Source organism: Rhinoraja longicauda, chromosome 5, assembly GCF_053455715.1.
Source record: "Rhinoraja longicauda isolate Sanriku21f chromosome 5, sRhiLon1.1, whole genome shotgun sequence".
NCBI classification, from domain to species: Eukaryota; Metazoa; Chordata; class Chondrichthyes; order Rajiformes; family Arhynchobatidae; genus Rhinoraja; species Rhinoraja longicauda.
The window spans coordinates 85,123,982-85,139,767 of record NC_135957.1 but is presented as its reverse complement, the minus strand read 5'-3'; the positions used below and the strand labels follow the sequence as shown (position 1 = coordinate 85,139,767).

The 15,786-nt window shown below is 49.8% G+C and overlaps 1 protein-coding gene across 2 annotated transcripts in view; it reads left to right on the top strand.

Moving 5' to 3' along the window:
• The first annotated feature begins 1,339 nt into the window (after positions 1-1,339).
• The window catches only part of zbtb24 (zinc finger and BTB domain containing 24), a 34,798-nt gene continuing 20,351 nt past the window's right edge, over positions 1,340-15,786 (top strand). Inside the window, exons 1-4 of one of the 2 annotated variants that reach the window (XM_078399881.1) lie at positions 1,340-1,405; positions 5,461-6,434; positions 9,535-9,702; positions 13,389-13,472. In XM_078399881.1, the coding sequence (XP_078256007.1) occupies positions 5,495-6,434; positions 9,535-9,702; positions 13,389-13,472 (1,192 nt within the window). In that variant the 5' untranslated portion in view covers positions 1,340-1,405; positions 5,461-5,494. Of the gene's footprint in view, positions 1,406-1,994; positions 2,039-5,460; positions 6,435-9,534; positions 9,703-13,388; positions 13,473-15,786 lie in introns of those variants that run through there. The other variant, XM_078399882.1, reaches the window with a different exon arrangement.

The following is a 15,786-nucleotide window of genomic DNA, read 5'->3' as shown; positions in this document are numbered from 1 at the left end:
CACGTGACCTGTTAGCCCAACCGAGGGTTCGAGACCCCCCCGCTAATCCGTATGTCCCTACAAACTGTCAATTTATCCAGGAGTTGAACAAAAATAATTGTTTGCAAATATTTTATATACGAAGAAATTGCAGAGACTTGCGAACACTGCCCAGTCTAGCACACAGAATCTGCTTACTAAAATGCCGCTGAAATTTACCCATGACCTACATTTGGTTTTTAGAGTGGAGTGGTCTATCTTGCTCAAAGATAATAGAGTCTTTGATCTTTATTCACAAAATGCTGGAGTAACTCAGCAGGACCGACAAACACCAGACCTTTATCATCAGCACCATCACGGACCTCACCATTTCCGGCAATCTACCCTCCAATGCCTCCAAACATAGTTCCCCAGCCCCGCACGGCCCGATTCTACCTCCTACCTAAAATCCATAAACAGAACTGTCCCGGCAGACCCATTGACTCTGCCTGCTCATGTATTTTATTTTTTATTCGACGCGAGTCTTTGATCTTGCTCCTCTAGTAGTCTCGTCCCGAAACGTTACCCATTCCTTCTCTCCTGAGATGTTGCCTGTCCTGCTGAGTTACTCCAGCATTTTGTGAATAAATACCTTCGATTTGTACCAGCATCTGCAGTTATTTTCCTACTCGTCTAGTATCTTTGGTCAGAGACCCGGGTTCGAAACTGCTCACTGCTGCCCCCAGTGGCCGTCACTGCTCACTGCCGCCCCCCGGTGGCCGTCACTACTCACTGCTGCCCTCTGCCCCCCGTGGCCGTCACTACTCACTACCGCCCCCGGTGGCCGTCACTGCTCACTGCCGCCCCCGGTGGCCGTCACTGCTCACTGCCGCCCCCGGTGGCCGTCACTGCTCACTGCCGCCCCCCGGTGGCCGTCACTGCTCACTGCCGCCCCCGGTGACCGTCACTGCTCACTGCCGCCCCCCGCTGGCCGTCACTACTCACTGCTGCCCCCCCGTGGCCGTCACTACTCACTGCTGCCCCCGGTGGCCGTCACTGATCACTGCTGCCCCCCGGTGGCCGTCACTACTCACTGCTGCCCCCCGTGGCCGTCACTACTTTGTTTCTATGTTAATTGTATTTGTAAAGCGCTTTATGCATGTGTTAAGGCGCTATATAAAATAAATATATTATTATTATTATTATTACTACTCACTGCTGCCCTCTGGCGCCCGGAGGCCGTCACTACTCTCTGCTGCCCTCTGGCGCCCGGTGGCCGTCACTACTCTCTGCTGCCCTCTGGCGCCCGGAGGCCGTCACTACTCTCTGCTGCCCTCTGGCGCCCGGAGGCCGTCACTACTCTCTGCTGCCCTCTGGCGCCCGGAGGCCGCGGGGCGGCGGCGGGAGTGAGGGCGACGGAAGCCGCCATCGGGCCCCGGGCCGCACGGTAAGGCCCCGCCCCGACCCGGAGACCCCGCACCCGCCCCCGCCCCCGCCTGACCGCGGGGTTACCCCAGGGAGGGAGAGGGAGAGAGAGGGAGAGAGAGAGGGAGGGAGAGAGAGAGAGAGAGAGAGGGAGGGAGGGAGAGAGAGAGAGAGAGAGAGAGAGGGAGGGAGGGAGGGAGAGAGAGAGAGAGAGAGAGAGAGGGAGGGAGGGAGAGAGAGAGAGAGAGAGAGAGAGAGTGTGTGAGGAGAGAGAGAGAGGGAGAGAGGGAGAGTGTGTGAGGAGAGAGTGTGAGAGAGAGAGGAGAGAAAGAGGAGAGAAAGAGAGAGGGAAGAGAGAGTGTGAGAGGAGAGAGTGGGAGGAAGGGAGAGAGAGAAGGGAAGAGAGAGAGTGAGAGAGAGGAGAGGGAGGAGACAGAGAGAGGTAGAGTGCGTGAGAGAGAGGAGAGAAGGAGAGAGAGAGAGAGACAGAGGAGGGAGGGAGAGGAGAGAGAAGGGGAGAGAAAGAGTGAGAGAGAGAGAAGAGTGAGAGAGTGAGAGAGAGGATAGTTTTTTGCAGCAATACGTAGAGGTGCCTACCAGAGAAGGGGCAGTGTTGGACCTCCTGTTAGGAAATGAGACGGGTCAGGTGACGGAGGTATGTGTTGAGGAGCACTTTGGGTCTAGTGATCACAATGCCATTAGTTTTAATATCATTATGGAGAAGGTCAAATCTGGACCAAGGGTTGAGATTTTGGATTGGAGAAAGGCTAATTTTGAGGAGATGAGAAAGGATTTAAAAGGAGTGAAATGGGACTTTTTGTTTTATGAAAAGGATATAATAGAGAAATGGAGGATATTTAAAGGTGAAATTTTGAGAGTACAGAGTCTTTATGTCCCTGTTCGGTGGAAAGGAAAGAATAATAATTTGAAAGAGCCGTGGTTTTCCAGTGAAATTGGACACTTGGTTCGGAAAAAGAGGGAGATATACAATAAATATAAGCGGCAGGGAGTAAATGAGGTTCTTGAGGAATATAAAGAATGTAAAAGGAATCTTAAGAAGGAAATTAGAAAAGCGGAAAAAAGATATGAGGCTGCTTTGGCAAGTAATGTAAAAGTAAACCCCAAGGGGTTCTACAGATATGTCAATAGCAAAAGGATAGCGAGGGATAAAATTGGTCCATTAGAGAGTCAGAGTGGTCAGCTATGTGCTGAGCCAGAAGAAATGGGGGAGATATTAAACAATTTCTTTTCTTCAGTATTCACCGAGGAGAAGGATATTGAATTATGTGAGGTAAGCGAAACAAGTAGAGTAGTGATGGAAATTATGAGGATTAAAGAAGAGGAGGTACGGACACTTTTGAAAAATATAAAAGTGGATAAGTCTCCAGGTCCTGATAGGATATTCCCTAGGACATTGAGGGAAGTTAGTGCAGAAATAGCAGGGGCTATGACGGAAATATTTCAAACATCATTAGAAACGGGGATGGTGCCGGAAGATTGGCGCATTGCGCATGTTGTGCCTTTGTTTAAAAAAGGTTCTAAAAGTAAACCTAGCAATTATAGACCTGTTAGTTTGACGTCTGTGGTGGGAAAATTAATGGAAAAGATACTTAGGGACAATATATATAATTATATGGATAAACAAGGCCTGATTAGAAACAGTCAACATGGATTTGTGCCTGGAAGGTCATGTTTGACTAATCTTCTTGAATTTTTTGAAGAGGTTACCAGGGAAATTGATAAGGGCAAGGCTGTGGATGTTGTCTATATGGACTTCAGTAAGGCATTTGACAAGGTTCCACATGGAAGGTTGATTAAGAAGGTTAAATCGTTGGGTATTAATAGTGAGGTTGCAAGATGGATTCAACAATGGCTGAATGGGAGATACCAGAGGGTAATGGTTGACAACTGTATGTCAGGTTGGAGGCCAGTGTCTAGTGGAGTACCCCAAGGATCTGTGTTGGGTCCACTGTTGTTTGTCATTTACATTAATGATCTGGATGATGGTGTGGCAAATTGGATTAGTAAATATGCAGATGATACTAAGATAGGTGGAGTAGTTAATAATGAAGTAGAGTTTCAAAGTCTACAGAGAGACTTGGGCCTTTTGGAAGGGTGGGCTGAAAGATGGCAGATGGAGTTTAATGCTGATAAGTGTGAGGACATTTTGGTAGGACAAATCAAAATAGGACGTACAGGGTAAATGGTAGGGAATTGAGCAATGCAGTGGAACAGAGGGATCTGGGAATAACTGTGCATTGTTCCCTGAAGGTGGAATCTCACGTGGATAGGGTGGTGAAGAAAGCGTTTGGTATGCTTGCCTTTATAAATCAGAGCATCGAATATAGAAGTTGGGATGTAATGTTAAAATTGTACAGGGCATTGGTGAGGCCGAATCTGGAGTATGGTGTGCAGTTCTGGTCGCCAAATTATAGGAAGGATGTCGACAAAATGGAGAGGGTACAGAGGAGATTTACTAGAATGTTGCCTGGGTTTCAGCACTTAAGCTACAGAGAGAGGTTGAACAGGTTGGGTCTTTATTCTTTGGAGCGTAGAAGGTTGAGGGGGGACTTGATAGAGGTTTTTAAAATTTTAAGAGGGACGGACAGAGTTGACGTGGGTAGGCTTTTTCCCTTGAGAGTGGGGAAGATTCCAACAAGGGGCATAACTTTAGAATTGAGGGACAAAAGTTTAGGGGTAACATGAGGGGTAACTTCTTTACTCAGAGGGTGGTGGCTGTATGGAATGGGCTTCCGGTGGAAGTGGTGGAGGCAGGCTCGATTTTATTATTTAAGAGTAAATTGGATAGGTATATGGATGAGAGGGGATTGGAGGGTTATGGTCTGAGAGCAGGTAGATGAGACGAGGTCAGAGAGAGTGGTCGGCGTGGACTGGTAGGGCCGAACGGGCCTGTTTCCGTGCTGTAGTTGTTATATGGTTATATGAGGTGAGAGAGAAGAGAGACAGAGAGAGGAGAGAGGGCGAGAGAGGAGAGAGAGGAAAGAGAGAGGAGAGGAGAGAGCGAGAGAGAGGAGAGGAAAGAGATTGTGAGAGAGGGGAGAGAGAGAGGAGAGAGGGAGAGAGAGAAGATAGAGGGACAGAGAGCCCCTGCAGAGAGAGGGACCAGGGATGGATGGAGGGGGAGGGAGAGTGCACAGGGATAGGTAGAGAGATTACAGTCACAGAGAGCGAGAGAGAGAGGAATGGGATAGAGAGAGACCATGGGTAGAGAAAGAGAGAGACACCTGGGATAGAGAGTCTGAGATAAGGCAGGGTAGAGAGAGAGAGAAAGAGAGAGAGAGGCTGGGATAGAGAGAGTGACCAGGGATAGAGAGAGACCATGAATAGTGAGAGAGGGCATCATGTTGTGCACGGACATTGTTGTTTGAAGGACCTCTCCTTCTGCTGTACTGTTCAATGATCTTGTTCTTTGTTCATTCAAGCGCCTATCCAGATATCTGTTAAAACGTTATTGCTGTTCCTGCCTCCAGCACCTCCACTGACAGCTCTCTCCACATACCCACTACTCTTTGTATGAAGAATCTGCTCCTCAGATCCACTTTCAACCCACTCCCTCTCAACTTAAACTTCTCTCCTTTAGTTTCAGACACCCCCATCACCATGGGAAGCAAACGCTGACTCTGTCCTGTCTATGCCTCTCATAATTGAATGTGCCTCCATCGTGTGTCCTCCCAGCCTTCATCGCTCCAAGGGAAACGATCTCTCCTGCTAACTCAAGCCCTCTTGTATCTGGACTGTATCTTGGCCTTAGTTTATGTATTCCTTTCTCGTTGTGAACCTACGTTGTCTGTGTCCCACACTCCATCTCAACAACTCAACAACGACCCGGCACGTCACCCATTCCTTCTCTCCAGAGATGCTGCCTGACCCGCTGAGTTACTCCAGCAGTTTGTGTCTATCATGTACCTATCCAAATGTTGTTTAAATGTTGTTATAGCACCTGCCTCGACTACCTCCTCTGGCACTTTGTACCTTCGATGCATCCTGATAACATGCTTTCTACGTTAACCCCATTGACGGTGCCATTTACAGATGATTATCTGATTTCTTTTTCAGGAATGCCACGTGTATTTGACTAATTATCAGCACGATGGCTGCCACATTGCCCGATGGCCGTCCCTCTTCCCTTGTCATCCAGTCTAAGACTCATAAAGACACCGTCCTGACAAACTTGGAGGAGCAGAGGAGGCGCGACTTTCTGTGCGACATCACTCTGATTGCCGAGGACGTCCACTTCAAGGCCCACAAGGCGCTGCTGGCCGCCAGCAGCGAGTACTTCTCCCTGATGTTTGCCAGCGAGAGGCAGCGAGGAGAAGGCGTGTACGTGCTGGACGGGATGGGCGCGGACACCTTCGGCGCCGTGCTGGGGTTCATGTACACCGGGCGGCTGAGCGTGCCGGAGAGGTGCGTCCAGCACGTGGTGAGCACCGCCGAGGTCCTGAAGGTGACGGACTTGATCGAAGCCTACGCCGACTATCGGGACTCCCGGTCGCACGAGGCTCCCGACGGGGCCACGGTCACGGCGGCGGAGGATGAGCGGAGAGCGAAGCCGAAACGCAAGAGAGGGCGGCCTCGCAAGTGCGAGCAGGCGCTGGCGCTGGCGGGCAGGAGCGACGCGGGCCGGGAGACGGGGAACGGCGAGCCGGAGCTCGGAGTGGAGCCGGGCCGGCCCACGGAGGGAGCGGGCGGGGGAGCGAGGGGCGAGGGGGACGACGGCGGAGGGCGGCAGAGCGGCGGCGAGGGGGACGCCGGGCCGGCCGGACGCGGTGACGCCGAGGAGGAGCGGCGGCGGCCGCAGGGAGGTGCCGACGGCGTGACGGCCGGGCGCAGCCGCCATAGCAGCCGCAGGGTCCAGAGGCCCATGAAGCTGCTGGGCTACAAGCTGGGCACGGCCGAGGAGGAGGGCGGGGACAAAGCAAGGAGGCGCGGGAGCAAGAACAAGCGTCCAAACCCTGAGGCCAGGTGCCAAGACTGTGACAAAGTGTTTAAGAACCTCTACTTCCTCACCATACATCGAAGGACACACACAGGTGGGCAGCAACCATGCTGTTGTGTGCTTGGGCTGGCTCGGGAACTGCTGTGAGGCTGTGTCTTTTAGTTTAGTTTAGAGATAGAAACAGAGAAAATTTTAGATTTTGTTTTAGATTTAGAGATACAGCGCGGAAACAGACCCACCAGCGATCCCCGCACATTAACACTATCCTACACACACTAGGGACAATTTTTTACATTTACCCAGTCAATTAACCTACATACCTGTACGTCTTTGGAGTGTGGGAGGAAACCGAAGATCTCGGAGAAAACCCGCGCAGGTCACGGGGAGAACGTACAAATTCCGTACAGACGGCGCCCGTGGTCAGGATCGAACCTGAGTCTCCGGCGCCGCATTCGCTGCAAGGCAGCAACTCTACCGCTGCGCCACCGTGCCTCCCAAATAGGTGCAGGAGGAGGCCATTCGGCCCTTCGAGCCAGCACCGCCATTCATTGTGATCATGGCTGATCATCCACAATCAGTAACCCGTGCCTGCCTTCTCCCCATATCCCTTGGTCCCGCTAGCCCCTGGAGCTCTAAGATACAGCACAGAAATAGGCCCTTCGGCCACCAAGTCCGCACTAATCAGCGATTCCCGCACGCTAACACTATCCCACGCCCACTAGGGACAAAAGTTACATTTGTACCAAGCCAATTAATCCGTGGCACAGCGGTAGAGTTGCTGCCTCACAGCGCCAGAGACCCGGGTTCAATCCTGACTACGAGTGTTGTCTGTATGAAGTTTGTACGTTCTCCTTGTGACCGCGTGGGTTTTCTCCAGGTGCGCCGGTTTCCTCCAAAGACGGACAGGTTTGTAGGTTAATTGGCTTCGGTAAAATTGTCAATTGTCATTCGTGTGTAGGGTAGTGCTCGTGTACGGGGTGATCGCTGGCCGGTGCGGTCTTGAAGGGCCAGTTTCAAAACAGTATCTTTAAAGTCTAAAGTCTAAAAGATTGAATATATATGTGATCATTTTAACTCGGCATTAAGTTCGGCACAAACATTGGCCGAAGGGCCCATTCCTGTGCTATAATGTTCTATGTCGGAAAGAACTGCAGATGCTGTTTAAGCCGAAGATAGACACAAAGTGCTGGAGTAACTCAGCAGGGACAGGCAGCATCTTTGTGGAGAGAAGGAATGGGTGATGTTTCGGGTCGAGACCCTTCTTCAGACCTGAAGAAAGGTCTCGACCCAAAACATCAACCATTCTTTCTATCCAGAGATGCTGCCTGTCCCGCTGAGTTACTCCAGCACTTTGTGTCTATCTGCACTGTTCTATGTTCTACGCTATACTTAAAAAGAAACCCACTACCATCTATTTATTTACTATGTTGTACACTAACATACAGCCTCTGAGGAGATTGTTCATCACCTTTCAAATCAGTGGCATTTAATAGAGTCTGGATAGGCGTATGGATATGCAGGGAATTGAATAGGCTCACCTTAAACATAGAAACAGAAACATGGAAAATAGGTGCATGAGGAGGCCATTTGGCCCTTCGAGCCAGCACTGCCATTCATTGTGATCACGGGTCATCGTGATTACTGATGATCCACAATCAGTAACCTGTGATTCTCCCCATATCCCTTGATTCCGCTAGCCCCTAGAGCTCTATCTAACTCTCTTTTAAATTCAACCAGTGAATTGGCCTCCACTGCCTTCTGTGGCAGAGAATTCCACCAAATCACAACTCTCTGGGTGAAAAAGTTCCTTCTCACCTCAGTTTTAAATGGCCTACCCTTTATTCTTAGACTGTGGCCCCTAGTTCTGGACTTCCCCAACATTGGGCACATTTTTCCTGCATCTAGCTTGTCCAGTCCTTTCATAATTTTATACGTCTTGATAAGATCCCCTCTCATCCTTCTAAACTCCAGTGAATACAAGCCCAATCTTTCCTCATATGACAGTCCCTCCATCCCAAGGATTAACCTCGTGAACCTACTCTGCACTGCCTCAATAGCAAGGATGTCCTTCCTCAAATTAGGAGACTAAAACTGCACTCAATTCTCCATCAGAAACACGGGTTACTGATTGTGTCTCACCAGGGCCCTATACAACTGCAGAAGGACTTCTTTGCTCCTGTATTCAAATCCTCTCGTTATGAAGGCCAACATTCCATTAGCTTTCTTCACTGCCTGTTGTACCTGCACTCTTACTTTCAGTGACTGGTGTATAAGGACACCCAGGTCTCGCTGCACTTCCCCTTTACCTAGTCTGACACCATTGAGATAATAATCTGCCTCCTTGTTTTTGCCGCCAAAGTGGATAACCTCACATTTATCTACATTATACTGCATCTGCCAAGCATCTGCCCACTCACTCAACCTGTCCAAGTCACCGTGCAACCTCCTAACATCCTCTTCACAGTTCACACTGCCACCCAGCTTTGTGTTATCCGCAAACTTGCTAGTGTTACTTCTAATTCCATCATCCAAATCATTAATATATATTGTAAATAGTTGTGGGCCCAGTACCGAGCCTTAAACCTATACCTGTAGGAAAGAACTGCAGATGCTGGTTTAAATCGAAGGTTGACACATTTTGTGTCTACCTTCACCTTAAACCTATGTTTCTTAATTTCACTCTCATCTGGATAAAAGAATCATTTACCCTTTCTATTCCACTCATGATTTTATACACGTCTATTAAATGCAGGGAATTGAACAGATCGGGTAGATGCACAGAGTCTCTTGCCCAGAATGGGTGAATCGAGGACCAGAGGACACAGGTTTAAGGTGAAGGGGAAAAGATTTAATAGGAATTCTGAGGGGTAACATTTTCACACAGAGGGTGGTGAGTGTATGGAATGAGCTGCTGGAGGGGGTTGTTGAGGCTGGGACTATCCCAATGTTTAAGAAACATTTAGACAGGTACATGGATAGGACAGGTTTGGAGGGATATTGGCCAAACGCAGGCAGGTGGAACTGGTGTAGCTGGGACATGTTGGGCCGAAGGGGCTGTTTCCGCACTACGCTCTATGACACTCTGAATGACACCAGAAAGCAGGGAATATATGTGTACAATACTTCCACAACTAGGATTGAATGTTCGTTTTGACGTGGAGGCATTAATTCTCCAGTGTTTTGTCTTGTGGCAGGTGAACGGCCTTTCAAGTGTTTTGAATGCGGTAAGAGCTTTTCACAGAAGCACACGCTGCAGGTTCACGAGCGCATGCACACGGGGGTGCATCCTTATCAGTGCACGGTCTGTCAGAAGTCCTTGACCACCAAGCATTCTCTTCTGGAGCACATGAGCCTGCACACAGGTAAGTCCCAACACACCATGTCTGCTTTCGGTTTCACAATTTGAATCCTCGAAATTGGGAGGAGAAAAACCAGATGTGGGTTAAAATCGAAGGTCGACACAAAATGCTGGAGTAACTCAGCGGGTCAGGCAGCATCTCTGGAGAGAAGGAATGGGTGACGTTTCGGGTCGAGACCCTTCTTCAGACTGATGTCAGGGGAGGGGGCAGGACAAAGATAGAATGTGGTCGGAGACAGGAAGACGAGTGGGAGAACTGGGAAGGGGGAGGGGATGGAGAGGGAAAGCAGGGACTATCTGAAGTGTCGTAGACACGAAGACTAGAAAGACTGCTTTCCCTCTCTGCCGGAATGGCGGGACTGTCATATGTTGAAAGACTAGAGCGACTAGGCTTGTATACACTGGAATTTAGAAGGATGAGAGGAGATCTTATCGAAACGTATAAGATTATTAAGGGGTTGGACACGTTAGAGGCAGGAAACATGTTCCCAATGTTGGGGAGTCCAGAACCAGGGGCCACAGTTTAAGAATAAGGGGTAGGCCATTTAGAACGGAGATGAGGAAAAACTTTTTCAGTCAGAGAGTTGTGAATCTGTGGAATTCTTTGCCTCAGAAGGCAGTGGAGGCCAATTCTCTGAATGCATTCAAGAGAGAGCTAGATAGAGCTCTTCAGGATAGCGGAGTCAGTGGGTATGGGGAGAAGGCAGGAACGGGGTACTGATTGAGAATGATCAGCCATGATCACATTGAATGGCGGTGCTGGCTCGAAGGGCCGAATGGCCTCCTCCTGCACCTACTGTCTATTGCCAACTCAGGCAGCATTGTCAGGCAGCATCTCCGGAGAAAATGGAATAGGTGACATTTCTGGTCGAGACCCTTCTTCAGACTTCAGACCCGAAACGTCACCCATTCCCCCTCTGGTTCACCTCCTCCGCAACGGAGCCCTCCGTCCTCGTGTCATTCTGCCCCATCGTTCACAGTCAGAGAGCTGAGCCGCCGAGAAACAAGCGCTTCGGCCCATCTTGTCCATGCCAACCATGCTTCCCACATTGGGCCAGTCCCATTTCCCCATTGCCCACTAAACTGGCCAGCTCAGCGGCACAGAGATAGAGTTGCTGTCTTACACCGCCAGAGACCCAGGTTCGATGCTGACCTCGGGTGCTGTCTGTAGGGAGTTTGTAGATTCTGTGACTGCGTGGGTTTTCTCCGGGTGCTCTGGTTTCCTCCCACACTCCAAAGACGTACAGGTTTGGAGGTTAATTGGCTTCTGTAAATTGTCCCCACGTGTGTGGGTGATCGCTGGTCACGAGTGTGCAGGTGATCGCTGGTCGGCACGGAGATTAAAGGGTGATCTCATAGAGGTGTAAAAAACTATGAGGGGAATAGACAGGGTGAATGCACAGTCTTTTATCCAGAGGAAGGAATCGAGAACCAGAGGACACAGGTTTAAGGTGAGGGGGGGAAGGATTTAATAGGAACCTGAGGGGAAACTTTTTCACACAGAGGGTGGTGGGAGAATGGAACGAGCTGCCGGAGGAGATGGTTGGGGCAAGTGCAATAACAACATTTAAAAGACTCTTGGACAGGTACATGGTTTAGTTCAGTTTATTTTACTTTATTGTCACATGTACCGAGGTACAGTGAAAAGCGTTTAGTTTAGAGATACAGAGTGGAAACAGGCCCTTCGGCCCACCGGGTCCGCGCCGACCAGTGATCCCCGCACACTAACACTATCCTGGGGACAATTTTTACATTTTACCAAACCAATTAACCTACAAACCTGGACTTCTTTGGAGTGTGGGAGGAAACCGAAGATCTCGGAGAAAACCCACGCAGTTCACGGGGAGAAGGTACAAACTCCGTACAGACGGCACCTTTTGTTGCGTGCTATCCAGTCAGCGGAAAGTCTGAAGATGATTACAATCAAGCCGTGTACAGATACATGATAATGGGAATAACGTGAATAACGTGTTTAGTGCAAAATAAAGTCCAGTAAAGTCTAATCAAAGATAGTCCAAGGGTCTCCAATGAGGTGGATATTAGTTCAGGAAGGATATGGGCCAAATGCAGGCAGAAGAATCCGAGATCATGGAGTTTTTACTGTGAACACAAAATTAAATTTGAATGGGTCAGGCAGCATCTCGGGAGAGAAGGAATGGGTGACGTTTCGGGTTGAGATCCTTCATCAGACTGATGTCAGGGGAGGGGGCGGGACAATGATAGGATGTAGTCGGAGACAGTAAGACCAGTGGGAGAACTGGGAAGGGGGAGGGGATGGAGAGAGAAAGCAGGGACGGTCTGAAGTTAGAGAAGTCAATGTTCATACCGCTGGGGTGCAAACTACCCAAATGAAATATGAGGTGCTGTTCCTCCAATTTGCGCTGGGCCTCACTGACAATGGAGGAGGCCCAGGACAGAAAGGTCAGATTGGGAATGGGAGGGGGAGTTGAAGTGCTGAGCCACCGGGAGATCAGGTTGGTTAAGACGGACTGAGCGGAGGTGTTGAGCGAAACGATCGTTTCACTGAACACCTCCGCTCAGTCCGTCTTAACCAACCTGATCTTGTTGAGGAGTGAATGAAGAAGCAGGATGTAATGGCCTGACATCTCAGCGAGCATTAACAGGCAAGGGTTAGATAGTCCGGTCACTCAGGCACACTGCAAACACACAGTTGTCAGTGAATATTTAAACCTTTTGAAATTAGTTTTATTTATTGGAATATGTACAAAGGGTGGTGGGTGCAGATGGAGTCAGTGGAAGGGAGGTTGGTTTGTGTGATGGTCTGGGCTGCTGGCCTTGACGAGGCAGCGTGAGGTGTAGATGGAGTCAGTGGAAGGGAGGTTGGTTTGTGTGACGGTCTGGGCTGCTGGCCTTGCCGAGGCAGCGTGAGGTGTAGATGGAGCCAATGGAAGGGAGGTTGGTTTGTGCGATGGTCTGGGCTGCGTCCACAATCCTCTGCAATTTCTTGCGGTCGTGGATGGAGCTGTTCCCAAGCCGTGCTGGGATGCATCCTGATCAGATGCTTTCTACGGCAGGTGTGTAGACGTTGGTGAGGGTTGTTGGTGTGATGGAGCATTCTCCACGTGACTGGATGAGGCCAGCGTCAACCATAATGAGGGAGATCAACACCACGCGGGACAAAGCCGCCTGCTTGTGGCGTAGCCCACCACGACCACTCACTCACTCACACTGCCACCAAAGCACAGAAGGGTCCTGATCCAAAACATCACCTATCCACGTTCCCCAGAGAGGCTATCTCATCCCATTACTTACTCCCTCCCGTACACTTTGTGTCTCACAGTAACAACAGTTTTACTCATCTACACAATGCACTGCAGCAACTTGGTGGCAACTTGGCCACGGTGGTGCAGGGGTAGAGTTGCTGCCTCACAGCACCAGAGACCCGGGTTCCATCCCGACTACGGGTGCCGTCTGTACAGAGTTTGTACCTTCTCCCCGTGACCTGCGTGGGTTTTCTCCGGGATCTCCGGTTTCCTCCCACACTCCAAAGACGTACAGGTCTATAGGTTAATTGGCTTGGTATATGTGTAAATTGTCCCTAGTGCGTATAGGATAGTGTTAGTGTGCGGGGATCGCTGGTCGGTGCGGACTCGGTGGGCTGAAGGGCCTGTTTCCTCACTGTATCTCTCAACTAAACTGTACTAAAATCCAAATTTCCTTCATTTTAAGGAAAGAAGGCCTTTAACTGTGACCAGTGTGGAAGGCTGTTTACTCAGAAGAGGCAACTGAAGAGCCATTATCGGGTGCACACAGGTAGAGTGGATGCTGATTTATTTGAATTTTCTGCCTCACAAAATTCAGCAGCTGCGTTGGATTCTTAGAGTTTTAATCCAAGGTTCCGGAACTGTCTGCCGTCACAGGCCCACCTCCGATTTTCCGGCACCCTTTGTCTCCAGAGCCTTTCCGGATTATCCACGTTGCCGGACCAGCAGAGGTCACGGCCTCCGAGAGGAGTCCGACGTTACTGGAACGTTCCGCCGAGGGGCCGAGATACCGGCCCGCAAAGTCGGCCTCCAGAGTCGGCCATGGGAACAGATCTGCCAGCTCCGGCCGGGCTGCAGTTCCAGAGCCCCGGCAGCAGGGGGCAGATTCCACCCGCCGAGAGGCCGCGGAAGTCCCGATGAGGTGGAGATCGGCCGCCTCACCCGGCCCGGGCGTCACGTTTATGAGGGGACTTCCAAGGGGGATTTCATGTGCGCTCTCGTGATTTGGTCCGGATTAAAGGAGGTGCCGGACCCAACAGTTGCCGGGAAATCGGTAATGGACCTGTATTATAGTTTGGAAAGTCACAATAAGGCGGCACGGTGGCGCAGCGAATTCAGCGCCGGAGACTCAGGTTCGATCCTGACTACGGGCGCCGTCTGTACGGAGTTTGTACGTTCTCCCCGTGACCTGCGTGGGTTTTCTCCGAGATCTTCGGTTTCCTCCCACACTCAAAAGACGTGCAGGTTTGTAGGTTAATTGGCTGGGCAAATGTAAAAATTGTCCCGAGGATGTAGGATAGTGTTAATGTGCGGGGATCGCTGGGCGGCGCGGACCCGGTGGGCCGAAGGGCCTGTTTCCGCGCTGTATCTCTAAATCTAAATCTAAATCTAAAAAATAACAGCATCGTATAGAGTCCAAACTACACTGTCCCTATTTCCTATTGTGCTTTTGATATTCTCTGTGAGGTAATTATTTTGCTTGGATCCCAAGTAGTTCTCATCAACAACAGATTGTATTTACGCAACATGTTTAATGGCGGTGGCGGAGTTGATAGAATACTCTTCTCTGAGACCACTCCAGAGACCTGTACTGGAGTGGACAATTCTGTCCAACCTTGAAGGAGTGCTAGAAACAAAGAAATGCAGATGCAGATTTACAAAAAAGAACACAGAGTGCTGGAGTAACTCAGCGGGTCAGGCAGCATCTGGGGAGAACATGGATGGGTGACGTTTCACAGAGTGCTGGAGTAACTCAGCGGGTCAGGCAGCATCTGTGGAGAACATGGATACGTGACGTTTCGGGCCTGGAACCCTGGTATGACACAGCCAGGAAATTCCCGTTCAGATGAATGTGCTCGCAGGTCCTCTGAAGCAGATTCCCCATCTTACATGTTGCAGAGCTCTGCCAAGCTCAGTGACAGATTGTCCAGCAAGATAACATGTGATGAGCGTTTCATGGCACTGGGCCTGTACTCGCTGGAGCTTAGGTGGATGAGGGGGGGGACCTTATTGAAACATACCGAAAAGTGAAAGGCCTGGATAGAGTGGATGTGGAGAGGATGTTTCCACTAGTGGGAGAGTCTAGGACCAGAGGCCACAGCCTCAGAATTAAAGGACGTCACAATGGGAAGGAGATGAGGAGGAATTTCTTTGGTCAGAGGGTGGTGAATCTGTGGAATTCATTGCCACAGATGGCTGCGGAGGCCAAGTCAGTGGACATGATTGAATGGCGGAGTAGACTTGATGGGCCGAATGGCCTGAATCTGCTCCTATCACTTATGAACTTATGAAGATACTTGTCAGCAATCTTGGAAACTCCTGCATAAGTGTGCGTTGAAACACCAAATTGGCAGCAAGTACCAGGTAATATCACCGCAGGATTTGGCCAAAGAAAGTTACGGTGAAGCTGCTGGTGGAGCCGATGCCTCACAGTGATGCCAGAGCCCCGGGTTCCATCCTGACCTCGTGCTGTCTCAGTGGAGTTTGCCCGTTCTCTATGAGCTTTCCTCAGGGTGCTCCAGGTTCCTCCCACACCCTAAAGACATGAGGATTTGTAGGTCGATTGGCCTCTGTAAATTTTCCCTAGTGTTTACAGTGCATTCAGAAAGTATTCGGACCGCTTCACTTTTTCCACATTTTGTTACGTTACAGCCTTATTTTAAAATGGATTAAAAAAAAAAAATTTAAATCATCAATCTACACACAAGATCCCATAATAAAATGGCGAAAACAGGTGTTTAGAACTTTTTGCAAAGTAAATAAAAAGAAATAACTGAAATATCACATTTACATAAGTATTCAGACCCTTTTGCTGTGACACTCAAAATTGAGCTTATGTTCATCCTGTTTCCATTGATTATCCT